This window comes from Drosophila suzukii, chromosome 3, assembly GCF_043229965.1.
Source record: "Drosophila suzukii chromosome 3, CBGP_Dsuzu_IsoJpt1.0, whole genome shotgun sequence".
Lineage (NCBI taxonomy): Eukaryota > Metazoa > Arthropoda > Insecta > Diptera > Drosophilidae > Drosophila > Drosophila suzukii.
Window position 1 is genome coordinate 62,249,301 of NC_092082.1, and position 26,403 is coordinate 62,275,703.

Here is a 26,403-nt window from a genome sequence, read left to right on the forward strand (position 1 = left end):
TTAAAGTCTAAAATTATTGATAAGCTAGAAAATGTAGGAACTTAAATGTAGGAATTTAAAATTAAATATTGCGTACTGTTGATACTAAAATGTCCCCATTGCTTTTTAATGAAATAAAATTACAACTCTGGCTTTCAGACATTTAAGAGCTTCGAGGTTGTTGCTGAAATTTCTAAAAATAGAGTTTAAATGGTGCAGCTGATAAGCAGCTGTAAAAAATGTAACAACTCAGCAATGTAAAACGTATCAAGCAAAAGGCAGCCTATCATTTTTAAGCTCCGGTTTTACTCACCGTGATAAAGGAATTTGTCAAGAAAAGGTAGCCCTGTTCTACGACATTAGAGCATTAATTACAGGCATGACATGATCCTAAAGAATATTTTAATTTTGGAAAAAATTGTTTCGTAACAGTGGAGGCTAGTGTGAATGCTCTAAAACAACATAGTTGCTGCTGCGACTTTGCACGCTATGGTGATGGAAATATCGATATTTTCCATTAACCACTTCTAATAAGATCAAACATTTGAATATCCGTTACTGAGTAAATGGGCATATTGTGCAATCATACCTCCAACCCTCTTCCACTCCCTTTAGCTAATAAGCTGGTATCTAATAGTCAAGGTTATCGACTATATTCTATCTCGCTTTGCTGCTTGCATATTTCCATCTCCCTTTGGTCCTGAGTAACGGTTTGTTTAGCTGACTAACGGGTATCTAATAGACGAGGCTCTTGACTATGGCGTTCTTCCTTGTTTTTATACCCGTTACTCTTAGAGTAAAAGGGTACACTAGATTCGTCGGAAAGTAAGTAACAGGCAGAAGGAAGCGTTTCCGACCCTATAAAGTGTATATATTCTTGATCAGGATTACTAGCCGAGTCGATATAGCCATGTCCGTCTGTCTGTCAGAACGCACTACTACTACGGCAAGACTGGGATTAGGCATGCAGTTTCTAGAGATTCCTGCGCAGTGTGCCACGCCCACAAACCGCCCAAAACTGTGGCTCCTACAGTTTTCATGCTAGAAAAAAAGTGTTATCTTAAATGTATTAGTCTCGTCAATACCTATCGATTGCATTGCAATCTCGCTTTCCTGCTTGCATATTTCCATCTCCCTTTGGTCCTGAGTAACGGTTTGTTTAGCTGAATAACGGGTATCTGACAGACGAGGTTCTTGACTATAGAGTTCTTCCTTGTTTTTTCTGTTATCAAGTTGAATTTTAATTCTAAACTTTCCAAAAAACTAGTAATTAAAATGTAAGTGCACTCGCATTATTCGAACCCAATCCGCTTTATATTAAGTTTATAAATTTCTGAAAGCTTAAAATGTTAAATGTTAGGTTTAACAATAAAAGAGTACATTTATGGGGATGATTTATTAGAAAAATATTGCTCTTTTGCCATGTATAACATTTCCTTTCATATAGTAACCATTATCAGATAACATTCAACAGGTTGCTAAGCGTACTCTAGTGATGCAACTTTAAAAATAGTGTATGTTCATATTGCACGAAGGACCTGAAAACTACTAATTGAATTATATTAAACTAGCTTGGTAATTGATAATCATAATACATAACGGTAATAAAGTAATTAGTGTGTATTTAGCATTTTTTTCTTTATAAAGAATTAGTTATGTTATATAGGTAATTAATTAAAATGTTCCATAATATGTAATTATTGTGTAACTACTCGTATATGTCTTTTCATGTAATTCTCTCCGGGTGTTTGCAACACAATCACTTAAATGTGGAACCACAGACCTTTAGAAGGATCACCATTTAAAGTTGGTTTGTCTGTGCAGTTGGTTCTACATGAGGTTCGAATCGGTACGGATCTGTTTTGGTTCAACAGTGACTGCGTAATACTGGGCTTGTCCCAAGGCGTGTTCCACATTTGACTTAAGTTCTATAAGACTACTTATTATGGCTGCGCTGAAGCTAATCCCAGATTCAAGTGGTTTTATGGCCTTCTGGGTTTGTTAAATAAACTATGCCTTAAAAGTCAAGTTAATGAAAAATATGTGTTTCTCCTTTTTCGTCGCCTTGATTGTTAGGTTTCGTTGGCGAGCGTCATTTCCCTTTTAAAATAATTTGGTTGAGGATCCTAATCCACAGCTTTAAGCTTAGAGATTGCCTACTTAAAAATGTACCTTTGTCTGCAAGTGCCTAAAATTTTCTCACTTGAGCATTCCATAATGTTGTTTAGGGTATAGTTGAGCTCCTACTTAAGTGTGCGAAAAGATCTGGTACTTAAAAATCAAGACTTTTCACCTTAGGAAAGTTTGCTATTGTGCCTTACAAAAAATTAAGCCCCTAAAGTTATTAAGCGGGCTATAAGTATATAGTTTCTATCAAATTTTGTAGACTATAGTTTACAAGTCACAGCACCACCAAAGTGAACCAAACCAAGGTCCTAGCTGTGAAATTAGCAACAGCCTACCTTTGAACGTCTGCTTTTTCTCTTTAATCTTGCTCTTGAAAAGCTGATTTACTATCCTAAAGGCTCTAACCCACTCGCTGTTTCTCAAGCCTAAATATTCAACCCAACATCACTTTTGAAAAGCTGTTCACATTGGTGGGCTATCCTCGTGTATCTTGGTCGTCCAAATGCCGGGCATCAGTTGAGGAGGTAGATTCGATTGTGGCGTGGTCAGTTTCCTAATGGTGCTGTTCGAGTGGATAGTCTTTGAGGTGGGTGTATAGCCCTTGTTGTCCATTCCGTCGATGATGGTGAACTGCGAGGCCATGTTCTGAGCCGCCTGAGCAGCCGTTGAAGGTGAAGCGGGCCCCGAGATGGGATGAGTCCTAGGACTTCTTATCAAGGAGGTGCACAGGCCCCCGAGAATGGCCAGAGAGGCGAATGCCGTCTGGGGAATGAGCTGTCCAAAAACCACCGTAGATCCAATGAAGGGGGCTCCCAGCAGCCAGAAACGAGCCCAGCAAATTGTGGAAAAGGAGGTGATTTTCTTTTTGTCATCCGAAACCAGTTCCACCGTACACGTAGTTAGAATGCTAAGCGTCGTGGATATGGCCATCTTGGAGACCATGGCCGAGCACATCAGCAGGGCCACGTTAGAGTCGAGTCCAATCACACTGGGCTTGGGGACCAACCAGCCGCAGTAGGCGATGCATCCTGCCACTATATTGAAGAGTCCGGTCCACAGCCACTTGCGGGTGGTCTTCAGGATCAGGAACAGGCCGATGAAAGTGCCCATCATCTCGCTGAAGCCCGCGAAGAAGGTGTTGATGTACAGGTGGTCGCGACTGAAGGAGCGGATATTGAGCAGCATGCCGTAGTAGACAACGATGTAGAGCGACCAGGCCAGGTGCACGCACACCATGTGTCGCACCGCCCGCTCACCCTTCCATATCGACCACCACCCACTCGGGGGAGGTGCGTCCATCGCCGTCTGCGCCTGCAGCTCCAGCTGCTTATCGATGTCGTGGGGCAGACTGTAGCGCGTCCCGTTCACCTCGGCGCACTCCAGCAGGATCTTCTTGGCGTCCTGTGTGCGCCCTCGTGCAATCAGCCAGCGCGGCGAATCGGGAATCCATCTAGAAAAAGGAGGGTCAAAATGTACGTATCAGTCAAACAAGTTCAAAATATCATTTTGTAAATTTTTAATTTTTCTATATTATTATACCCGTTATTCGTAGAGTAAAAGGGTATATTGTATTCGGCGAAAAGTATGTAACAGGCAAATGGAAGTGTTTCCGACCCCACAAAGTCTATATATGTTCTGTCCGTCTATCCGTTTAACTCTGTGATCTCGGAAAGCTAGAGAGTTGAGATTTCAGATTTAGATTCATTAGCTTCGTACGCAGCGCTCGTTTATTACTCAAATTTAAACGGTTAAATGTTGGTTTCAATTCCAAAATTCCAACTCTAACGCTTACAAACCGCCGTAAACTGTGGCTCCCACAGTTTTTATGCAAAAAAAAATTTTAGCTGAAATAGTTCCTCATAAGTTTCAATGTCGTCGTAAGCATTAAGAAAATATTAAGGTCAGAAATGCTCAGAAATGAGCGGTTTGGCGTTGTCAAATGTCGAACTCTTGCAGTTTCCAAGATAACAGAATTTATACAGATAACTGATTGTTAGACAGATATGGATAGATCCACTCGGTTAAGGATCCTGTAATAGAATATATATGTATACTTTAAATGTTCTTCCTCCTACATGTTACATACTTTTCAACAAATACCCTTTACTTACAGGTATAAAAATAACATTTCGAAATCTTTTTATGGACTTGCAGCCCTTTACATATAAATGTATGTAATGTATCACATCATAGATCGACTACTGATATTTTCCATGGTTTTTATTACTTACTGCCACAGATAGATTAGTATCACAGTTGGCCAAGAGATGGCCATGTAGAGGTGAGACCAGCTCGACCAGAAGCTAGCCACACCGGGCAGCATCATCACGCCAATGGACCAGAACTGCTCGAACAGAGCGGTGACGCAGGTGCGGTACTTTCCGCCCGTTATGTCGGCCACTGCGGAGGGGCAAATTATAGGATCCGTTAATCATGACCACGTGGGAAGACAAGGTATCAGCACTTACTAATCTGGCCTCCGGCGGTGTACATCTGGGCACAGCAAACGGCAGAGAGGCAGCGGAAGAAGACGTGCAGTTCGTAGGAGGCCACGTGCCCCGTGAGGTTACCGCAAAATATCTGGGTGATCATGCCGAAGAGCATCACATTTCGGGGACTGAAACTAGAGATCGGAAGTTTAGCACCAAAACAGAGACTGTATTCCCCAATTTGTTTGTACTATAATCTACTACCAACCATTAACTTACTATTTGAGCAGCTGGTTGGCCAGGATGCCGCCGGTGAGGACACCGAACAGATGGAAGAACTGCGTGACGGAGACGAGGATGTCCCGGGAGCAGACGAGGTCGTACTGGGTGACCACCGAGTGGTAGTCGGCCTCGTGCTGAAACTCCGTGCAGGGGATTACGTTGGAGTTGCGGTTCATGGGTTTCTCCCACACCCGCGGCTCCTGCTCACTGTTCTCGTAGTTGTAGTAGTGATGGGCGTGCTCCTGCGCGTCCTGATATACGTTGCAGAAGTCTATGCTGAACTCCTGGTCGTCCCTCTCCTCCTTCTGCGGATGTGAAACCTTAATCCACTGCGTTTGGTTCTGCGCTCCAATAGTGTTTGGCGGCTTGCAGAAGAACTCGCCGTGTCGCGGTGCTGGAGCCGTGAAAATGATGCAGGCCATGAACCAGGACGATGGGATCTTGCACAGGAAGATCAGGAGCACCGTCCGCAGTTGCCACTTCCCCCAAGGCCCGGTGATCCGTCCCACCGCATCCACTTTGGTCTGCATTTTGGTGTTCGGCTTCGGAGCCTTGCCCTCCAACCGGGCGAAGGTGTCGTTGGGATAGAGCTGGTACTCGTGGTACCCAACGTCCCTGTCTGAACGGTGCTTACAGAACGCACCCTCGTGGTTGTTGTTGTTGTTATTGCTGGTGCTGTTGTTGTTGGCCTCTCCTTCCGGCTTTTCGCAGTTGGTCAGCTCGTCGGGTGCGGGGTTGGGGTGAGGTTGGTGGTGCTTCGGCTCGAGGTCGCCGGCTAAGGTGTCGTACTGGTGGGGTGACCTGTTTGCTGATATGTGCGAGGAACTCTGGACTCGAGGGGGCAATGGCTCGTCGTCCTTCAGGGGCAGTAGAGGGGACTCTGCCTGTGTGGGAAATAAATGACAATTAGAATTTTAGCTATGGGTAATCAAAATATTAATAATAATTACGAGAACGAAACTCATCCTAGAAGAAATGTTGTTTTTTATTATCTGTTTAAATTTAATTATTATAGTCTTTGTTTTTTAGATTAGGCTGCTTAACATCAACTTAATCTATTGGTACAGACTTTATATATATTTTCGGTTATGGTAATGATTGATTCACATAGCTTCAAAACCCAAATGTCTTTAATGTCCCTGACACAGCTTGAACTCTCAGCCACTAATATCCAGACAAGGGCCAATAATTCAATTCAGTGACGTTCCCTGATTATCCCGAGTGTCCTTGGGAACTGGAGAGCAGCAATTGGTGGGTCTGTAGTGCCTGGATAGAACCACACACACCCACTCATTCGCCAGAATGCAGCTGGGCATATAATAAACACAAATTGCAGTGCCAAGTGGGTCTGCCTCACTTCTTCTTTTACGTAAGTTTAAGTCCCAGCGAAGGCGCAGCGATTATCTTTAGGAATATACATCTTAAATATTAATATACAAAGGGAATATGTGCACTGCACATATCTGTCATAGTGGAAACTGATAACTTTATCGAATTGTTTTAGCCATTTTCCACGATTTGTAATACGCGTCCCTCATAGAAAGTAGTTAACAGGTAGAAGGATGCTTTTTCGATCCTACAAAGTAGATACATTCTTGATCAGGATCACTAGATGTGTCGATCTAGCTATGTCCGTCTGTCTGTGTGAACTCTGGATATCGGAAACTATGAGAGCTAGAGAGTTGGGACTTCAGGTTTATATTCTTTAGCTTCGTACGCAGCACAAGTGTGTTATGCCACGCTCACTCTAACGCCCACAAGCCACCCAAAACTGTGGCGCCCACATGGTCAAAGTTTAAAACCTACCTTCCGCTGGTTATTAATTACTTTAAGAACATCGTTAATAATGCCACAGTTAGTAGATAAAAGAGTAAAGTGTAAAAATGTAAAGTTGATAAAAAATTAAACATCGGTGATTTGTTCGCCTCTACACTAAGGTATATTTATTTTAAAGTTGGTTAGCTGAGTAACGGGTATCTGATAGTCGATGCACTCAACTATAGCCTTGTCTCTTGTTTTTTAATACATTTACGTAACTGTTTGAGGTATGTACATTTTACTCTTCAATTGTAGAAGCTAAAATGTCACCCAGAAGACCCAAAAAAGCAATGACTTATAACCACGAAATCCGTATACCAAACCTGCAAACAAGTAAGCGTGAGTTAATTTTGGAAACATTTTTCTTTTTTATTAATTTTTCTAATTAAAAGGCATCAAAATTCGCATTTTTGTCGACTAAAAAAAATTAAGCAGACCAAAGGAGAAGCACAAGTTAACAAGGAAAACTTACAAGCCGGTTACGACTTTTTTTCTTTCCCATGTTTGGGTTGACAAATGTCCCTAAGCCACAAAAAAACACGCTATTCAGATGTTTTTCTCAACCTTTGCGAACAATTCCGTCGTGCTTTTGCGTCGTAGTCCTCTCCTTTTACAGTCGTCATTATAGTTATATTTGTTCTGAGTTGTCATGTTTAAAAGGTCCTTTTGTATACATACATGGTGTTTATACAAAATCAGCCTTACGTTTAAAAATCGAAAATACTGATGGGCAACCAACCATTAAGTGTTTTGACCTTCAAAAACAGAGTCGAGGCAAATGAGAAACGGATTCGGATTGGTAAAGGCTCGGTTTTGCGGATTATGCATAAATTATGTGTGCTCGCAAAACAACAGACGAGTGAAAACAATAAAAACCAAAAGACTGAAATTCGATGTTCTGGTCGGCAAATAAGTCTAAAGGATCCGCAGAAGTCGACGTCTACAAGTATGCAATCGTTTTATTATTTTTTTGGCTTCCGACGTAGTCTGTCTAGTTTTATGCGTCAATTAAATGAATTCGTTTCTGTATCTTCATTTTCTCCTTTTTGGGTTTATTTTTGTTTTGCCGACTGCCAGCACTTGTGCAAATATGGCCAAGGTTAATGCCGATTGCCTGCGTCTGTTATTTTATATCAGTTTTGGGTTGGATAAAGTTCGACGGTAAGCTAAATTTTATGCGTCACGTGACGAATGGTTCAATAGACTGGCTCTCAAGGTGATTCACTGTGTAACTATGAAAATTGTTTATCTTTTTTTTTTTTATTCGACAAGGACTGGAAAGTACGCTGACTTTACCCTTTTTACTGAGTTCTAAAAATGAACAAAAAATATCAGATATATTGGGAGGGTATCTAAAAGTTCAAAAACAGATTTTCAGCACAGCAAAAAGCCCCGACAATCCAGCTATAAATTATTCATAAGTCTCTGCCACACGGCTGTGCACAGGAGCACCGGAGGAATCTCCTCTTTGTCCTTGCTCGATGACTGATGGACCGCCCCAAGCCAGGCCAAATTGCCGACTCCCTCAGTCGTAATTAAAGGAATATAAAAAACCTGCTTCAAGATGTACAGTTTGTTGCCCACAATACATTCCAATTATCTTCTTAATGAGAAGCACTTAGATGTCCACTAGTTGGCAAGTTGTTTTTATTTCGGACCAGAACCGCTACATATAGATACATATTTACACTCCCGGAGGTATTTCTCCCTCCTTAATATTTCATAACTTATTTATCGCTCTCCCCAACTCAATTTTAAGCGTTCCCCCGTGAAAGATGGTGGAATATGTACATTGCACATATATGAAATATGGAAACGGAGGGGGATACGTCGAAGTCTATTGTTTGCAAGGAAGGAAATCGTAATTGAAACCGAAACGAGTGAGCTCGTTTGGCTTCAATTCTTGAAATATGAGCTCGCTTCTGGCGGCTGAATAACGGGCGAAATATTAAATAGAAATATTGTTTTAGGTTGCAACATACTTCCGCGACCTTCGACATTAAATCCAATTGATTGGGCCATTAAATTACGCTTGTTGGAAATGTTACAAGCAATGAACTCATTAAAATATTTTGATGCTTTGGAAACTGTTCGATTATAACAAGGTGGCAAAATAATAAAATAAATGGAAAGGTTATTGTTACAATAAAGGCCTACTTATTATATCATAATCCTGGTATAGGAAAAATCATTCAAAACTTTTTCAATGTTTGAATTTTGAACTGAAAGTAAACTAAAGTCAAGATGTCAGAAAATCCCTAAAGAAAATCAGTTATCTTTCCGCTCAGCCTGTGTATCGTTTACCCATTAGCCTGGCCTAATGACTAATTAATTGTTTGGCCTAACACCCACCAGGTAACGACAACAACGCTCCGACTGCCAAGACTTCGCCTGGACAACAATGGGCACTCATGTATGATCATAAAGTAGCAACCAAATCTTCTTTTCTCCGTAAGCAAGGTGGGTGGGTGGATTATGAAACGTTGGCAACAATAGACGCCAAAGTTAATTGGAGCAATGCCAGAGCAAAAGTGTCTCGTGCTGGGATTGCTGTTTGTGCCTTCTGGCAAACAGGTAGCAGAACAGCCGGAGTTGTTGGGAGAAAGGGGGTCACAGGTGAAAGTTGGGCCTGATGAATTATTCTCGGCCGTTTCTGTTAAGTGAAAAGCCTGGCAAAATCTGTTGACTGAGCTGCTGAGGCGGCTAATATGCTGGTGTTTGTGGCACTTCTTATTTTCGCAATGTTGTGTATGACTCAATAACACTTCCTCAGTTCTACACCGGGTAGATTCACTTTTTTTCATAAAATAGATTAATTTATTACGCTGAATTAAGCAACATACAACCTAAACGACGGATAAGTTTAAAAGATTTAATTTTCTGATTAAAGAGTTTGTTCAAATTGACAATAATAATTAATTACTTAAAACAATCCATCGACAATCACAGACCCGATAGTCGTAATCCTTTCCGACCTTATAAATATATTTTGGATCGGAATCACTAGCAGAATTAATCAAAAACAAGTAGAAAATTAAGATTTGCTAGGGAACACATTAGGGAAGCTACATATTTAGATATAAGCCGAATGGAAGCTACTTTTAAAGATGTCTTACTTTTTGAAGGAAATAGTCTTTAAAGCGTTATGAGAACGTCTGACGCAAATTCAATTTTTGATCGAAAGCTCAGCATCACCGTTACTAAAAATGACATGTTTAATGCTTGTGCTAGCCTTGAGATTATAATTTATAAGTTGTCCCTAGTAATTTACATAAGTCTCCGATTTTAAAAGTCCCAGCCATATGCCAATCCGTCAATTCCTGTCTTCTCAGTGTAAGAAGGAAATAGTAAACTTTCAAGATATTAGATTTACCAAATCCGTATGCTTATCGGGACTTAAAGGGTTCGTTTTTCCTCTTAAACGTTATCTGACGAATAAATTATTACGTTCTCACTTTATAGTTTATAAATACAACGGAAACGGAAGCCAGCTTTGGCATACCGAAGATGTACTACTCATGCGTGCCCTGATTTTATGAATTATAACTACTAAGCACTTTACACCATATGACTCCCATGGTAGCTAATAAGTATATACATAGATATAGCGCCCAAAATAATACGATGTGAAAAGTTTTATGATGCCAGGCCTTAGGCTGTTTTAATTTCTTAAAAAACTGGGAAGTCAAGAATATCTATACTTTATAGAGTCGGAAACGTCTCCTTCACAGCGGTACAAACCTCTGACCAAACATAAATTTCTCTTAAAAAAATGTTTGTGCCTCCCTTAAAGCTGTCATTCAATCCTCATTATACGTTATATAATTACCGTGTTTGTAAAGCAAAGTTTCACAAAGTAGATGACAAAAACCGTATAATTAAATTGCCCGAAAATAGAAGCTCACTTACTAGAAGTGGCTATTCCAATTATATTCTGGCTGGGGACATGCAATGGAGCTTCCGAATCCCCATAACTTGTTGCTGCCATTAAAGCCAATATGAGCCATTCGAGTTAGCGCCGTCACGATATCGTGACCAGACGATGAGCCAGACGAAAGCTAGCATAAATATTTGATTAGTTTCGCTGGCCTCGCAGTTTGCGCCCAGTTCTTGACCCCCGAGTGGCCGAAATGTGTGGGCCATAATTCACAAATCCAGGCAGTATTACCGAGTGTTTCGTCTGCGTGGTATATATTGATGGGCTGTGCATCCCTTTCTAGCGCATTGCCGGCACGTGTATGCAAATGCCTTCCATGGCTGATCATAAACACTCGCTCGCCCGAACTGTCGAAACAATTTGGCACAGCGTGGCGTATGCGTAATGTATTGCAGATTGTTTTACGCCCACATAGGCATATATGCTCAAGCTCGCAAGGAGTGCTTCCAGTGGGTGTGGAGTGTTTGGTTATGGCATATTGAAGGATTTGAAGGGTTCCCAGGGGCATTAGCCAAGAAAGCTGGGAAAAGTGGGCCCAAGCCACTTTTATCAGGGCCATAAATGCGACTATATGTACTAACACCACCCTTTAATTATCTTCTTAATTGCTTCGTTTATTGTCTAGTCCATAAACTGTTTTAATGTTATGAAAGGCGGCATCGCCTTCTGTTTAGTCAAGTGTTCTCCATCAACTTCGTCCATTGCTTAGAATAGTGAGTCCAAAAATTCTAAATAAATAAATAAAAGGTGCCAACGACAAGGTGACAAATGAATTTTGCGTAGAACATTTTGGCACACTTTCATTTGTCACCAAGACTCATTTCTCAATGCTGGGAAAATGCTATTTGTAACCTGGAAATAAAATGAGAGTTGTGAAGACTATACAACTTTAGTTTAAAGGATGTTCCCCATTGTCCCTTAATGCAATTATCTTGAAAATAATGGAAACATTGAACTCTCTCCCACAACACAACATAGTTTCGAGTCACGATTTATGACTGCTTCCTTTCCTCTTTTGCCTTTGATTTATGTGTCGCAGCAATTGAATCTGACATCTCTCCCACTGCAAACCCAAGTGGGGCAGGTCTTCTTCCCTCGGATGCTGGCTTTCTTGGCACCCCGATGAGAGCCGAATCGGCCTATACATAAGAACCATGATATTGTGGACTTTGTCTTTGGTTCGCTCGAATGGCTCACATTCTTGGGGTGCTAGGTGAAGGATGCGCACACATTTTTAGAGGTGAATTCTTATTCCTGTGTTCTCCGTTTCAGCAACGTTTCAATTGCTTTGAAAGCTTTCCGCTGTTTTTCTACATATTTCTGTCTACACTTGTATTTCTTTATTTTGAGTGACTTAAATAGCGGATATTTGGTGACAGGGAAAATCAGATGTGATTGGTCTGACATGAATAAATGTTCCTAAGTGTATACATGAATTGAAACAGCTATATAGCAGGGGTAATACTTCTATAGAATCCATCAACAGTAAATTCCCTTTATAATACGGAAATGAACTAACGAATGGTGATATTTTTTTTTGATTATGTTTTTGGTTCTACACAGGCTGTGCATGAAAACGGATATTTCCTTTCCAATTCCGGTCTGCAACTAAGCGGCTTACGAAGGAAACCGGCAAATACTTATGTAAATTGTACATACATATTTATGTATGTCCAGTGGGGATGCTATTATATGTCTGGGGGCAAAAAACCGTCATAAACATAAATAGGCCTGGACCACTAAATTTAGTTGGCCTTGGCCAATGACTTAGCTGATAGCCACCCGGGGTGTACTTGTCCTCTGGCCAAGCATACTAAAACTCGAAATCGGAAACGGGAAACTGGCTTAGGAGGCTAAACAAAAGATAAAAGCCGAATTACGAGAGGAGAGATGCGTGCTGATCCTGCGAAATGAGATGACGGTTGTTAAAATTCAATTTCCACCTGAAGATGGAAAAGTTCTGCTCTGCAATATTAATTTAAAAAACGTCAAATTAAAAAAAGCTAAGATTAGCAGGCTGATATTAAGCCAGAATATATTTTTTTTAGAAATCCTTGATAATGTTATCAGCTCCTGGCGGATTTAATCATGAATATTAGCAAGAAATTGTTGAGCGCAGCCGAAATGTATGCTACATAAAATGTTTATGCCACATCATTTCCCTTTAATGGGATGAGCAAACAAAAGTGTTGGCACACACGAAGCTGATATAAGGCATTTCCGTCCAATTGAATATTAATGCCCTTTTCACACTCGGCCATTGCCGCCCTGCAACTCTTATTTCCGTTTCGGAACCTTGACAAGCTTAATTGCCCTGGGACCCACCGCCCCACTCATCAAGGCAGCCCACCCAATCAAACCCACTCAGCACTTGTTTCCTCACTTTTGTTTACACAACTGTATTGTCTTTTGCGTAGTGCCCATCTGGTTTTCGTAGCTTTGTTTTTCCCGTTTTGGGTGTAATTGCTTTGAGTACTGCTCCATTGTTTGTTCCGTTTCCTCGCCAAAAATAAAAATAAATCCTTCGCAAAGTAAAGGCTTCTGAACCTTAAGAGGTCTTTAAACTGGCTGCGTAGTTGAGCAAAGGTCAGATATCGATGTCTTTAAATGCCAATCCTTTTTTTTGTTATGTACCTTTAAAGTGTGAGAGGGACAGTCAACCCTTGTAATTAACTTCAGCTTCCTCTGCCGAATAATTAAGCAACTGTTTTCAGTTGCTTACAGCTTGCTGGACTAGGTGGGAAAAAACGTGTAACAAAATGAGTAAGCGAAATTTTGCAAATCAGTAAAAGTTCTAAAGAAGAAATTATAAAGCGATTATCGCATTCTAGGCACTCGGAAAGTTTATGAGCAGCGCTGTTTACCTTGCCGGCGGGTTCTATGACACTTTTAGCCAGCTGCCCCTGGCATTTAGTCGTTCAATGCCTTGTCCCAGAAACTTACCTTCCCTAACTCACCCTTGCCCTATTTATTGGGTTCTTGAGTTCGCCGCACTTGGCTACGAAGTTCGAGGCACTTAACCCATGTAAATGAGGCGGACTTCATAGGTCCTCGACTCTCGACTCCGGTTCAACCAGAAACCCAATTGAAATCAGCGGAGAGTCGAACGCCTTTAACAAAGCCTCATCTGCTTATCACTTTAATAAATATTAAACTATTCTATGGAATGAAAAAGGGCTGTCAAAAAACTTTTTTCCTCAACTTTTAGGGGTGCTTTTTGACCTTGGCGTTGTGAAAAAATAGAGTCCTTAAAGTGGACAACCGCAACCGGACCCAAAAACGATTACCCAAAACGACTGTAAACGGGAAGAGAGGCCGTCGTGAAACGAAATCCCCTCGAAGGTTTGGTTAATTAAAGTTAATTTTTTTGTCAGTTGTTAAAAAGTGGCCAGTTAGGCGGTAGTCGACAAGGGTTGTGGTAGAAGACCAATCCTTTGAAACTTAGGGTTGGTAAACAAAAATGGCGTTCAATTTGCTTTTTTCTGCGTTACTCTGCGACATGTCTTTATTAATCCAAAATCCTCTCTGAAAGTCTCCAACATTTTTGCCGTGCATGTCTACCGTAGCTTGTTAGCTCAGATTTGAGGGCCGTAACTTTACGACCAGGCTGGCACACTGATTGTCCTTTACAACATACAAACATTTGTCAGGCGTCTACTAAAAAATAAAAACATTTTTGGATGCTTTTTGTGGCCCAACATGACAGGCCTTGGCAATCAAAAATAGTGCTAATTGATATATGAAGAGTTCATCAACAGACAGGCCCCCATACGAAATTGTACTTAGTTGTGTGCCACTTTGGTCTCTGTAATGCGAATTCAGTCCCTGTCGACTCCATACAAATTGGTTTGTTTACATACGGGACTTTGAGCGTTTGCTAACTTGGATAAACGATTGAGGCTAGTTGAATCAGACTTTGGTCGCTGGCTGCGACGAGAAAATGCTTCCAATTGAGACATGCGCCTTAAAATTCGGGCTCTAAACAAAGTGAATTGGAAATATTCGCTGGTTGCTCGAGGCGGAGGGGGTAATTCGCGTGTCTGTCTGGTGGAAATTACCTGGGGCGAATTGGAGTCGAGTTAATTTAAAAGGTTCTAGACGAATACCTTTTTTTTCAACCGATTGCAGGGAGCTAAACAATCTTACAGAGATCATAGTAATCAGGTCCAAACATCCTCACTGATTTATCCCGTTGGGCAAGATATTCAGCTTCTAAATGGTAAATAAATACTACATAACCTCAAATATGAGTTGCAACCCTTCATTTAAAGGAAATTGCCCCTCCCTAGGCGAAACAAATTTGTATTATTTATTGCAATTTATAAATTTTTAATGTTATCTCTCGACAGCATTTTGTTAGTATTCGCTGTTTTTTCACACGAGCCAGGTCCTGTATTGACTAATTTGCATAAGGCTCTGCAAAAAATAATATAAAAATACAAGATTTACATAGTCTGGGGGAATATGGCCTACACGGCTCTGACTTTGACGTTTATCGCATTCGCATGCTAAACAGCGCGATTCCACCTTCTTATTTTCTCAAGTCAGTACGCACGACATCCCAAGCACGTGTGGAAGACTGACTAATGAGTGGAGTAACCTGGCAAAAGCCACCTGGAGCTCCACAATTTACCTGAGCGCAATGGAAAAGAACTGAACTGAACGGAAAACGTGTTTAGTTTCAAAACTTGACTTAATTATGGCAGCCTTTCTGACGTCACCCATGGCTGATTTTAATTAAACTGCCCCAAAAATCGTTGGGGGAGGGTTGCCACACAAATGTGAAATATCCGCAGATGGCAGCCCAACGATATCTGATTCGCCAGGACAGAAAACAAAAAAGGAAATCTAAAATGGTCATTTGCCTCATTTATTTGGTTCGTTTGCAGGAATTTTTCCTTTATTTGTATCTCATTTCCTGTCTTACTTATTCACACCCAAAAGAATGCGCCAGCTAAAGTTCCCCTGGGTGCTCGCTCGCATCTGTGAATGATTGTTTAAATAATTGAATGGATTTGAGAAGCTATTTGAGGCCGGGAATACGGCAGGATGTCAGAGATCAGACGGCTTGTGTATGGCCCATTCAAAACTTCGTGTGGCTCAAACTTTCGACCGGGGATTCCGCATACAGTCATATATTATTCAACCCAACGGCTAGGGTGTGTCATCCATTTCGATCAAACAGTTTATGAGCAGAGTATGACCTCAGCACTATTAGATATGGAAAATTATGGTTCTCCAGTTACGATTGATCTTTGCCAAATTATATTTTAAAGCCGTTTAAAGAAAGGAAAATGTAAGTAATATGCCTTGGTCATATAAACAAAGGTTTATTAGCGAATATACATGTATATATACTTGTAGAATTCCCCATTTAGTCTGTTTTAAGTCGAATGCGATTACTTTTCTATTCGTTATTATTTAAAAGTATCCCAGGTAACCTTTTCCATTTACTTGTATGTTACTATATAATGGAATGACATAGATAGCAGTAGTGGTTTAAATTCCATAAACTTCCATTATAGCTTGTTTCATCAAAACTAAGGAACACAACTTTCTTATGTCTGCTACCCATCTAAAATGGATATGTCCTTTTTGGTGTCCTCCACAGCGACCTACCCCAGCTTAAGCCCCATCAAATGATGCCCAGCTTATCGCTGTCACACGCATAATTTGCTCTTGGCTTTCTGATTGCGGCGAGGGTTAATAATTATCTCGGAGCATAAAATTACGCATGCATATGCTGCTAATTCGCCCGAGGAATCCCTCGACCAAGTAGGGGTATATACCGTAGTTTGGTCCTCATCATCGTCCTCGTCGTCTTCGTCGTCATCCTCGTCGGCATCCCCTTCTCCATTGCTGCCCTTTGTGGCACTGGCCTCATCGCCGCGCGCGGCCAACTTTTCACTGCTCGCACTGCCGATTCCGCTGGAGGAGTCGCTCGAGTGGAGTCCGCTGACTAGGCCATGACCACTGCCAATGTGGCCGCTGTTGCCGTTACCGATACCGTTACCGTTGCCGCTTGCAATGCTGCCAATGTCCGTGAGCATAGTGCGTCCGAAACCGGTGAAAGTGCGAGGACTCGCTCGCCAATTGTTTCCGACTGTCAGATCATTTAATCAGAACTTGTGTATCACGCACTACATTGTACAAACTCCCAGAGACGCACTTTAAATTCGTTTTCTTTTCAAGTAAGTCTACGATTTGCCAACAAGTTTATTAAAAAGACTGCAACTGCCAATGGTTAATATGGGATATGGTAATAACATTAAAAACAAAGGTACACAACTTGAATGTTTGTGGGAAATGTAAATCGGTATAGTTGGAAACTAATTCGTTACAAAATTGACACTTCATTTATTTAGAACATCAAATGGTCTCATAGTTTTTGTTAGTTTGTTTAGTCACAGTCAAGCTAATCTAAAACAGTTACATTATTCTCTTAAAAACAATCAAGACAGAAACTGAAAAGCAACATTTTAATCGCTCGGGTAACTCAAATAGGCAAATAATATCTGTTCAAATACTGGAAACACGGCTACGTCCGCGCTATAAAGTGACTCGATTGGTGCTGGCGTGCGCCCAACGCGCAACTGATTTGGCGAAAAGCGACGGAAAGCAGGGAAAAGCGGTGAAAAGCTTCTCCAGCCGAACTTCGCTTTTCCTTGCCACGAAGTGAAAGTGAAAACGAAAGCCGGAGCTTTCCCCGTTGTCGAAGGAACTTCAGGAAGAGCTCATTCCCGAGCGGGACTTCAATGGGGCCGGTCACGTGCTCTAAAATTTCACTTTCTCTGTCCCCCAACCAAACGACCAACTAAATCCGGGCTAAACTAAAGGCAAAGCTCTGGGAGCCAAAGAGTACATATAGCCGAGCAGCTGTTGCTCAACTCCGGCTGCGAATTACTCCCATCTCAAGGCTGAAAGCTATCGCCGGAGGAGTCTTGGCCAGGACCTTCCTTCAGGCGATTCGTAATGCGCTTATTATATTATCACATATTTCAGTTGGCCGCAATTGGGAGGCAATAAACTCCGACAAATTAAATATATATTTTCCACCAATTGACTCGATTAATTGGTAATTTTGTGGTTCTGTCTCTATGGGGATCACGCCCAGCTGGAGCCTCACAGCTGACGCACGTGTCATTGCGTGCCTGTTACTATCTCCCCTGGTCCCCCATTAAAATGGTAGGTAAGACATATTAAACTTGTTAAGTGGGGAAAACACAATAGGCCACAACATGATACCTGATCGGCTTAGTTTGTCTAGTCTTTATTAATAACTAAGTTATATTACTACCTCAAAAGCTACTATCCAGACCGGTACATGGTCTACTTGCAAGTTTAACGATGTATTAAGATAGTTTAACTGCAAGGATTACAACTTAGGAAGGAAAATACTGATCAAAAAGGGGTCTTTGAACAAAAAGTACCGCTCAAAACAATAAATGCTTAACCATATAATAAATAGAGTGTTAATTTTTTCAACTCTGTAGATGCTTTCCATTAGTTTCCTTTTGTTGCCTTAACCCCGAGCCGTTAAATGGCTTACAGCTCGTAGAACAAAGCGTGAAGTATGGCTTGTAGCGGGGCTCCATTGTACCGCTACTGTTCTAATTATGACCGATAGCGGCAATAGGTAGTGTCATGCACTTGTGAGCCCCCGAGTTGTTTGTTTGTTTGCAAATCCAATTCGACAGCTCACCCCTCGGCACCGCCTTTCGACGGCTGTCATTGTTCGAGGGAGTGCGCTAATAAATTTTGCATAAACAATAGGGTGCTGGGGAGGGGGATTTTTTCAGGGGCGGGCGCAGGCTGCACGCGTGTATCTTCATTTTAACGGAGACCCGCGATTGGCACGCGCAACAAACAAATTAGGCAGAAAGTTCTGGCTGTTGCTCATGGGGCTGCTACGTTTATTACGTATCCGCCGTGTGGCACACCAAATAAAGACAATTCGAAAAGTTTTGGCTTTACCCATGTAAACATTTTATGGAAGATGTTCTCAAAAATTAATTGAGTTTGGGGCAGACAGAAGTTTAAATAAGACTTGAGAGCTCAAGCTTATTTCACATGTACTAAGTGAAGCTTTGAATATCTATCAGATCATATCTTGTATGATAAAAAATCGCTTATTCTGAATTTGGGCGAGTTTCTTATGAGCATCAATACAAATTTTACGTAAACTACATAACTTGCTTTTATAAAAGTCGTCGAACAGTAACTTGCTTAGTAACTTTAAAAAAGTATTAAGAAACATTTCAATGTTTCAAATGTTAAAAAAATTAAAGATATTTTATATAACCCTTCAGTTGAAAACAAGGAAGAACGCTATAGTCGAGTACCTCGACTATCAGATACCCGTTACTCAGCTAAATGGAGATATGCAAGCAGCAAAGCGAGATTAAAATGCGCCACCTACCGGCGGTATACAGATTTAAGCGTTATGGGCGTTAGAGTGGGCGTGGCAAATTTTTTTTTGGATCAATCGATAGGTATCGACGAGACCAATACATTTCAGTTACAATTTTTTATCTAGCATGAAAATTGTGGGCGTCACAGGTTTTTGCGGTTTGTGGGCGTTAAAGTGGGCGTGGCAAACTTTTTTTTGAGTCAATCGATAGGTAATGACGAGACGAATACATTTCAGTTAAAATTTTTTATCTAGCATAAAAATTGTGGGCGTCACAGGTTTTCGCGGTTTGTGGGCGTTAAAGTAGGCGTGGCAAACTTTTTTTTAGGTCAATCGATAGGTATTGATGAGAACATTACATTTCAGTTAAAATTTTTATTCTAGCATCAAAACTGTAGGAGCCACAGTTTTGGGCGGTTTGTGGGCGTTAGAGTGGGTGTGGCACTCTACTGAAACAAACTTGCGCTGCGCAGGAATCTCAGGAATCTGCGTGCCTAATCCCAGTATTGTAACTCTCATAGTTTCCGAGATCTCAGCGTTCATACGGACAGACGGACAGACGGACAGACGGACAGACGGACAGACGGACAGACGGACATGGCTAGATCGACTCGGCTAGTGATCCTGATCAAGAATATATATACTTTATGGGGTCGGAAACGCTTCCTTCTGCCTGTTACATACTTTCCGACGAATCTAGTATACCCTTTTACTCTACGAGTAACGGGTATAATTAAATGTTGTTAGTTTTCCAGCCTGGATAAACATAGTTTTAAATTGTTTAAGCAATGTACTATTTGTTGTGTACTATAAAGTTCTTAGGCAAATACCGTATATGTAAATCACCTGAACCTTGATCATCACGATTTTGATCTCCACTCGATCGTTCAGGGAACTCTTGCCCTCCTCCGATTTCGATCCCAATTCCTCCATGGAACCCGGGTCACTTCCATTCGAGCCCATCAAACTAGCATCGGGATGAATGAAGCTCATTTTGACTAAGGAACTAGTCAGCCTGCGATCTCATGCTGCTTTGCTTCACCAATTTAGTTGTGCAATTTAATTTTATATAATCACGACACCCGCGAACACACACACAGTCTGTCGATAAATCAAATCGGTGGAACGCTCGATTTGTTTGGCGGGCAAACAATTGAAAATTGCAATTATCCCAGGGCTGGTTATTAATGGATTTTGGATATCCGAGCGGGTCGCAACCGGACGAACTGATCCGATCCGATCCAGTCAGCCTGAGAAAGCACTCGCAGTTTGCAGAATGTGTAGGTGGCAAGGGCCGAGTTGGAACTACAAAAGAATTCGTGGCGAAGAATCTGGTGGGTTGACTCGATTTCCGCTCAAACAGGAAGAAGAGGAACGCGCGAGGGTATCTATTAATAGTCGGTGTGGTGTCCAACTCGTAGTACTCGTGTTCGGTTCTCTGGCGACTGCACTTGTCCCCATCTGTGAGATACATTTCCTGGCTCTCAGCAAAGTCAAGTTCAAGTTTACGGGCGTAGAGAGAAGGCGCGAGAATGAGTTCACTACACTCATTGATGTGATATATTCGCATAATATCACTCTCGTGCTGCCAAGAAAATCTATGTACAATTGTACACTTGCCAAAAAGCAAGGCATGGCAGCCAAGAAATACTCATTCTGCGCGTCACCCAGCAATTCATGTTGCTTTCGCATGCGCCTTCTAGCCTATTTGTTTAAGTGTTTCTTTAGCTTCTGTTTGGCAATATCCCTTGCCGCTGCTTTCATTTCTTTCAATTTATTTGACATACTATTTGCTTAATCGTTGCCTTATTTATTTTTGTTTTTATCGCGCGGTTTTTAACGCAGGTGGCCGAAAGAGAAGTCGGAATGGCCGGGGTTATCAAGATGTAAGCTGATCAGATACGGCTACTTATAGAGGTAAATATTAATTACACAAGTAAAAGTGTACCTTATTTATTCACGTGACTGAGTGTAAGCACGGTAAATCCGTTTTTCATTATATGGCAGACAAAATAAAATCCCATAATAAATACGGCAGTACTCTGGTAGTCATAATATATAGTTGCCCCTGCCACCTCTGCCCACAAAGATTTCTCACGAAGGCATGCAACTAGTTAGAACTATCCTATTTGCATAGAAAAGAACCTCATTAATGCCACATTTTCTCTATTTGCATCTCACATACTTATGTGTACGTTTTCATATACGACATGATCGCCTAAACCCATAGTAATTGAACTGAAATTTAATTTACTGTGTACAGAACAACTTGGCATCAATTAAATTGGAATACATTTCATAGACAGCGCAAGTGTGTTTGCAATTCAATGGGACTAGCTGACTCAAGGTCTGGAGGGAAAAAATCATAATTCCAGTGACGTTATGGGTTATTGCCACTTGTAAACATTTGTAATACAAACGCACTCATGACTGACTTGGATGTAATTAAGGTACATGTCATTTAGAATACTTTGGGAAAATTCCGTTACTACCAATAATATGGTTATAATTTTAGACAGTTCTGACCGTACAATCTATAAATGGTTGATATTACCACACGGTGAATTACCTTTATAAGAGCCAATACCTCTCAGCCAATGGTATAATTTCCTGGTAAAAGGTTGCCCATTGTTCTGACTAACTCATTACTTTAATCCGATTTTTCCCCTCGGTAGTCCACTGACCCCATGAATTGAAACACGTTTTGTGTGGTCGGCCGCAAGTTTGAGCAACAACTAATCGAGAGATTCTCACTTAAAGTTGCATTATGCATAATTTATAAAATTTCCAGGTCGGGCGACGTCGCCGATTATTGAGTGCTTCATATGAACTATATAATTTCCCACATCCATTTCAGATATATAATTACACGTGCCCCTATATATTGTATTTAAACAGTGTAAAATCAAAAGGTTATGGCGACAGTAGCAAAAATAAAATCGATTTCTAAAGACGCCCACGCTTGGTTTACGACTGTTTGCATTGCGGCACACTTAATTGTTTAGGAAACACATTAACTAGAGAGTTAGTCCCATTTAATTATAGCCAACTTTATTAATAAACTATGATATTTATAAAAAAGTTATATATTTAAGAAATGTATAATCTTGTAAAAGAGACTACTAATTTCTTCTGAGTTTTAAAAATTTTCTTTCACTTAAATAATAGGTTTGATCAAAAGTTTAAGTTTTTATAATAACATTAAAAACGAAAAAAAATTGAAAACACTTTAAACACCGTTGTAGAGGACCTATAAATTAAAAAAATTCCATGGACTAGTTCAAGAAATTGTCTTCTCTTAGCAAGACAATAAAATCTATACTAACTGTGCAAGATTCAATTTGTAACCTTCATGAGCTTATCACGTTTAGGGGTTCTTATAAATTTACAGCACACACGCGGCATAAATTATTTATTAATTGTGCTAATTTTGATTAAAAACTAATGGAAAAGTTATCTTGGTTTTGTGGCTGTGGCGGACTCACCTATTTGAAATAATGTCCAGTTACAGAGGATTTGCTATTCTGGTAATCATAGTTCTCTCAGGATATTTAGCACTGGATACCGATATCTGGGGATTTAGTTACTTATCGCGGTGAACATTAAATGGATACTGAACTCATGGCGGATCCGACGCTCTCTTCACACTTCACTTAAAGTGCCAAAAACTCTAGTAGTTTCGACACACACTCATACATGTCGCCAACCGACAGCCAGATGTGGTATATATATTAAGCAAATACGTATGCTAATAAACAATGTATCAAAAGAACTGAGAGCTACTAGGAGCTGCGAACTGGGGAACCTGCGAATAAAGCCCGTGCTGTTTGCCCAACCAATTTAGCGCTTGTTGCAAAATGTAAGCCGTTTTTGAAACTGAAGTCGCGCGCGCCGCTTGATCCGGATTGAGATACTCGATTGGGCCGATTCGCGGACTCCGAGATCGTCATTTCACAGAGCTCGGATGTCGTCGGCTTTGTAGGGCAGTAACGAGCACGGAAATTTTAATATCGGCACGCTGCGCATGATCAATTGTTTAGTTTGGCTAATTTGATTGATCGGCTGTTCTTTCCAGCTGAACTCTTATCCTAACTTTTGGTTTAACTGGTTCGGTTTGGCAGTTGCCTTTCCCCACCATCATGTGATGTGTTGATTAAACAATAATTACTAATTGACGGTAATTAGTAATTGCGAGCAAAAGCAAACGCGCAAAACGTGACACGTTTGCTTTGGCCAAAAGCAAAATAATCATTGTCTTAGGACGTAGGCATATGTTGTTAAAGTTCCCAAGTCTTTAATATTAGTTTTTTGTTTTTAAAGTATGTTCTTCTCTAAACAGTTTATCTGTTTTTATACACTTGTACCTGGAGTACATCCACAAAAAAGATTTGCTGTGAAAGTCCAAATAAAACCAGTGATACACAAATAAATTTGATTGACTAATGTAGATAGTTAAGTAACTATCTGTGTACTTATGCCGATTGAGAGGTATTAACATTCTCTGTGGGAGACCGGTGAAGCCAATAGTATAATTTAATATAGGGTTTCAAAATAATCACAATATAAAACTCAGACGGACATGGCTAAATTGACTCGGCGAATGATCCTGGTCATGAAGATATATTCTTTCTGGGGTCGGTAACTCCTCCTTCTACCTGTTAAATACTTTCCTTACTTTCCCTTTTACTCTACAAGTAACGGGTATAAAAATTCCATAGATAACATTTTTCGAGGTAAGACTTCTTGAAGAAGTCGATATATTGAGGCGAATGTTGAAAGGAATGGGAATTGAAACACTCGATTTAAGTGTAGACAGCAAATCGATTGCCAAAACACACATAACCGTGAGAACTCGGACATGTCCAATAAAAATTAATATTCAAACAAATTATAAATAGCTTTCGCTTGACCTATGTATTATATAATATAGCTTGTTTGTTTTCGCTAAGCCAGCGTGTTTTTCCAAAATTCGTCGAAAACTAAATTTTTTTTTTGATAAAGCCTAAGTAGGCACATACTTTTTTAACACACCTTACAAGAATGGTTCTTGTTTTCTTGTTGTACGTTAATGTAACAGAAAATACCGAAATCACCGGGTAGGTGAAGCCACATTGGGGCCTGTTTCTATATCCGGCTATTTAAATTTACATTATAAAAGTCGCCCAAGTCTGCTCATCACGGCCGACGATCCATAAGTCCGCGGAATGTCGTCTGCGGAGACGACGTCGACCCAGTGGTATGGCAAGACGTCTTGCTAGGCTGTAAAAATGCACCAGTAATCGATCCCTGTTGCGATTCGAGAATTCTGTTATCATCCAGTAACGGTGTGTACTCCCGTGTCACGAAATAAAACGCTAGTTTCGACATAATGATTGAACTTTACCGCAAAAATCCTCCCTAGGCCTTTGTGATGCAAGATTGAACTCTTCTTAACGTCGAAATCTTAAATGATTTAGAACTTTCAATTCGCGAGTGTATACATAAAAACAGGCAAGCAAACAAAGCATTCAGTGTACATTTTCAACAGACCAAAATCTTACTTTTGAAATAACAAGTTATCATTAGTAATATTACAAATATGCTTAGATGGGACGTTGTTGCTATAACAGATCAAGTGTTCATAAGTTTTACTTTCTTACTTTCCCCGCTCTTTCTTCTAAGCCATTTTATTTTCCAAAGTCAATCGTTTTTGCGATACCTTTCGATTGGTGCAAACCTTATTATTATCGGACCTTCATAGCAGATTTTAATTTATCTTGTAAAAATAGTAGTCGCCTACGCTCACTCTTCTTGTCCGCTTCATTCTTACGTGTAATGCCGTTCACAAAGGCCAAAAAGGAGATGGTCGCCTGATCGTATCAATAACACATTTTAGTGTAAAGAAACTATGGTAGGAATATTTTACAATCGAAGTTCATCGTCTGTTTTATACAAATCACCCCGAAGATTCAGGGTCCTATTCGCCTTATGTATGTTTTCTGTGCAATCTATAGGTTGCATACATACAATCCCATTGCGCAGTCTAAAAGTAATTTTTTCAAACTTGTTCCTTCTGTTATGCATTAAGGATACCAAAAATAAATATTTAATGAAAGTATGACCTTAAAAATTGCATACAAAAAAGTCCGCCCTAATGTAGGTACATGTGCTCAGCGATGACACACTGAAGACCCTAGAGTCTAGAGCAATACAGCTGATTTCTTAATTTAATTTCTTTCTATGCTATGCGGTCAATCAACAACGGGATGCTAATTTCTTGTGACGATTATTTTGCTAAGTCGTCTTCACGTTAATATCAGATGTAAATAAATTTACGAAAATCGCAAAGATGTTTCTCTTCTGTGCCTTCTGTGTGGTGGTTTTAACCTTGTTATTGAACTCCCTGCTCGGACTCGCTCTGAGGGGGAATATTTCGCAGCTTTCAACTAAGTGATACTTATTAAACAAACGCCACAACAAAACAGGTGACAATCATAATTTTTTCCACAAAAAAGAAATAATATTTGCCGCTAATTCAATTTATTGTGCTTTGTGTTTATTTACATTGGAAATTTGTTGGGCTGGCGTTGTTTACACTGGTCATTTCACAGTAATTATGGTACATTATTTGGGCTATAATGTAAAATGCTAACAGAAAAAATTTCTCAGATTCTACTGGCCATCTTTCTTGGTGCTGTCCTCACCTCAAAATCCGGGATGTGGTAAGACATGTTCCATATACCTTTTTCTTATATGTGCATTTTTAAATATCTTTTTGAAGTATTCGTTAGCGCTGAAATAGTTGGGATTCCGAATGAAACTCTTCTGGCGTCCTCGTAATTTTACCTTCTTCTGAGTGGTATTGGTAGATGATTCACCTGAATCGTGATTAGATTCATTAGAGCCTTGAACAGCAGTTTTTTCTGAGGATGTTTCTGATTCAGAACTATCGCCAGAAACTAACGCGCTAAGGGTCAACAAAATTAAAACTCCAAGAAAAGAACTAGACATGTTTCTTTAGGTATTAATAAGTTAATGATACAAAACAAACGTAAATAGATGTAATGTTCTGGTAATAATTGCAAATTACAGGGCTTAAGTTTAATAAAGCGGTAAATTTATCGATACACTGAGGTAAAATTATACAGGTACAAGGTAAATGAAATCCTTAAAAACTCAGAAACTACGCTTTGATCATTAAGAAGTAGAAACTTGTTGTTATGAAAAGTGTCTGCGCTATAAATACATATAAGACAGACCGGCTTACAAGACTTCAGGACTTCAACATTTTTGTATATTAACGTTCAAAATCTTTAAAATGAAAATACTACACACAATAAAAAAAACCAAAAAAAGGTGATATACTCGAGTATCTAGACCTACAAAAATTTTATGCAAATCAAAAAAGTTAATCAAAAAAGATCTTCGATTTTTAAAAAAAC

General features: G+C 40.2%; 1 protein-coding gene across 3 annotated transcripts; it reads right to left on the reverse strand.

Moving 5' to 3' along the window:
- Window positions 1-1,356: 1,356 nt before the first annotated feature.
- On the reverse strand, window positions 1,357-20,282 carry LOC108005940 (solute carrier family 22 member 3). Of its 3 annotated transcripts, none has more exons than XM_065866052.2 (5): window positions 19,835-20,282; window positions 4,815-5,701; window positions 4,575-4,729; window positions 4,338-4,506; window positions 1,357-3,556 (listed from the first exon to the last, which is right to left on the reverse strand). In XM_065866052.2, exons 1-5 carry the CDS (start codon window positions 19,973-19,975, stop codon window positions 2,569-2,571), a joined length of 2,340 nt encoding a protein of 779 aa, XP_065722124.2. In that variant the 5' UTR covers window positions 19,976-20,282; the 3' UTR covers window positions 1,357-2,568. The 3 variants fall into 3 exon arrangements, with proteins under 3 accessions (XP_065722124.2, XP_065722123.2, XP_016924855.4); XM_065866051.2 differs by having other exon boundaries at window positions 19,829-20,281; XM_017069366.4 differs by lacking the exon at window positions 19,835-20,282 and adding an exon at window positions 16,362-17,153.
- Window positions 20,283-26,403: the final 6,121 nt, after the last annotated feature.

Coding starts and splice junctions, on each gene's coding strand:
- LOC108005940 (XM_017069366.4), bottom strand. CDS start 16,622: ATGCTCACGGACATTGGCAGCATTGCAAGCGGCAACGGTAACGGTATC. Junction 4,730..4,814: donor GCCAACCAGCTGCTCAAATA/GTAAGTTAATGG, acceptor TCCGATCTCTAG/TTTCAGTCCCCGAAATGTGA. Junction 3,557..4,337: donor ATACTAATCTATCTGTGGCA/GTAAGTAATAAA, acceptor TCCTTTTTCTAG/ATGGATTCCCGATTCGCCGC.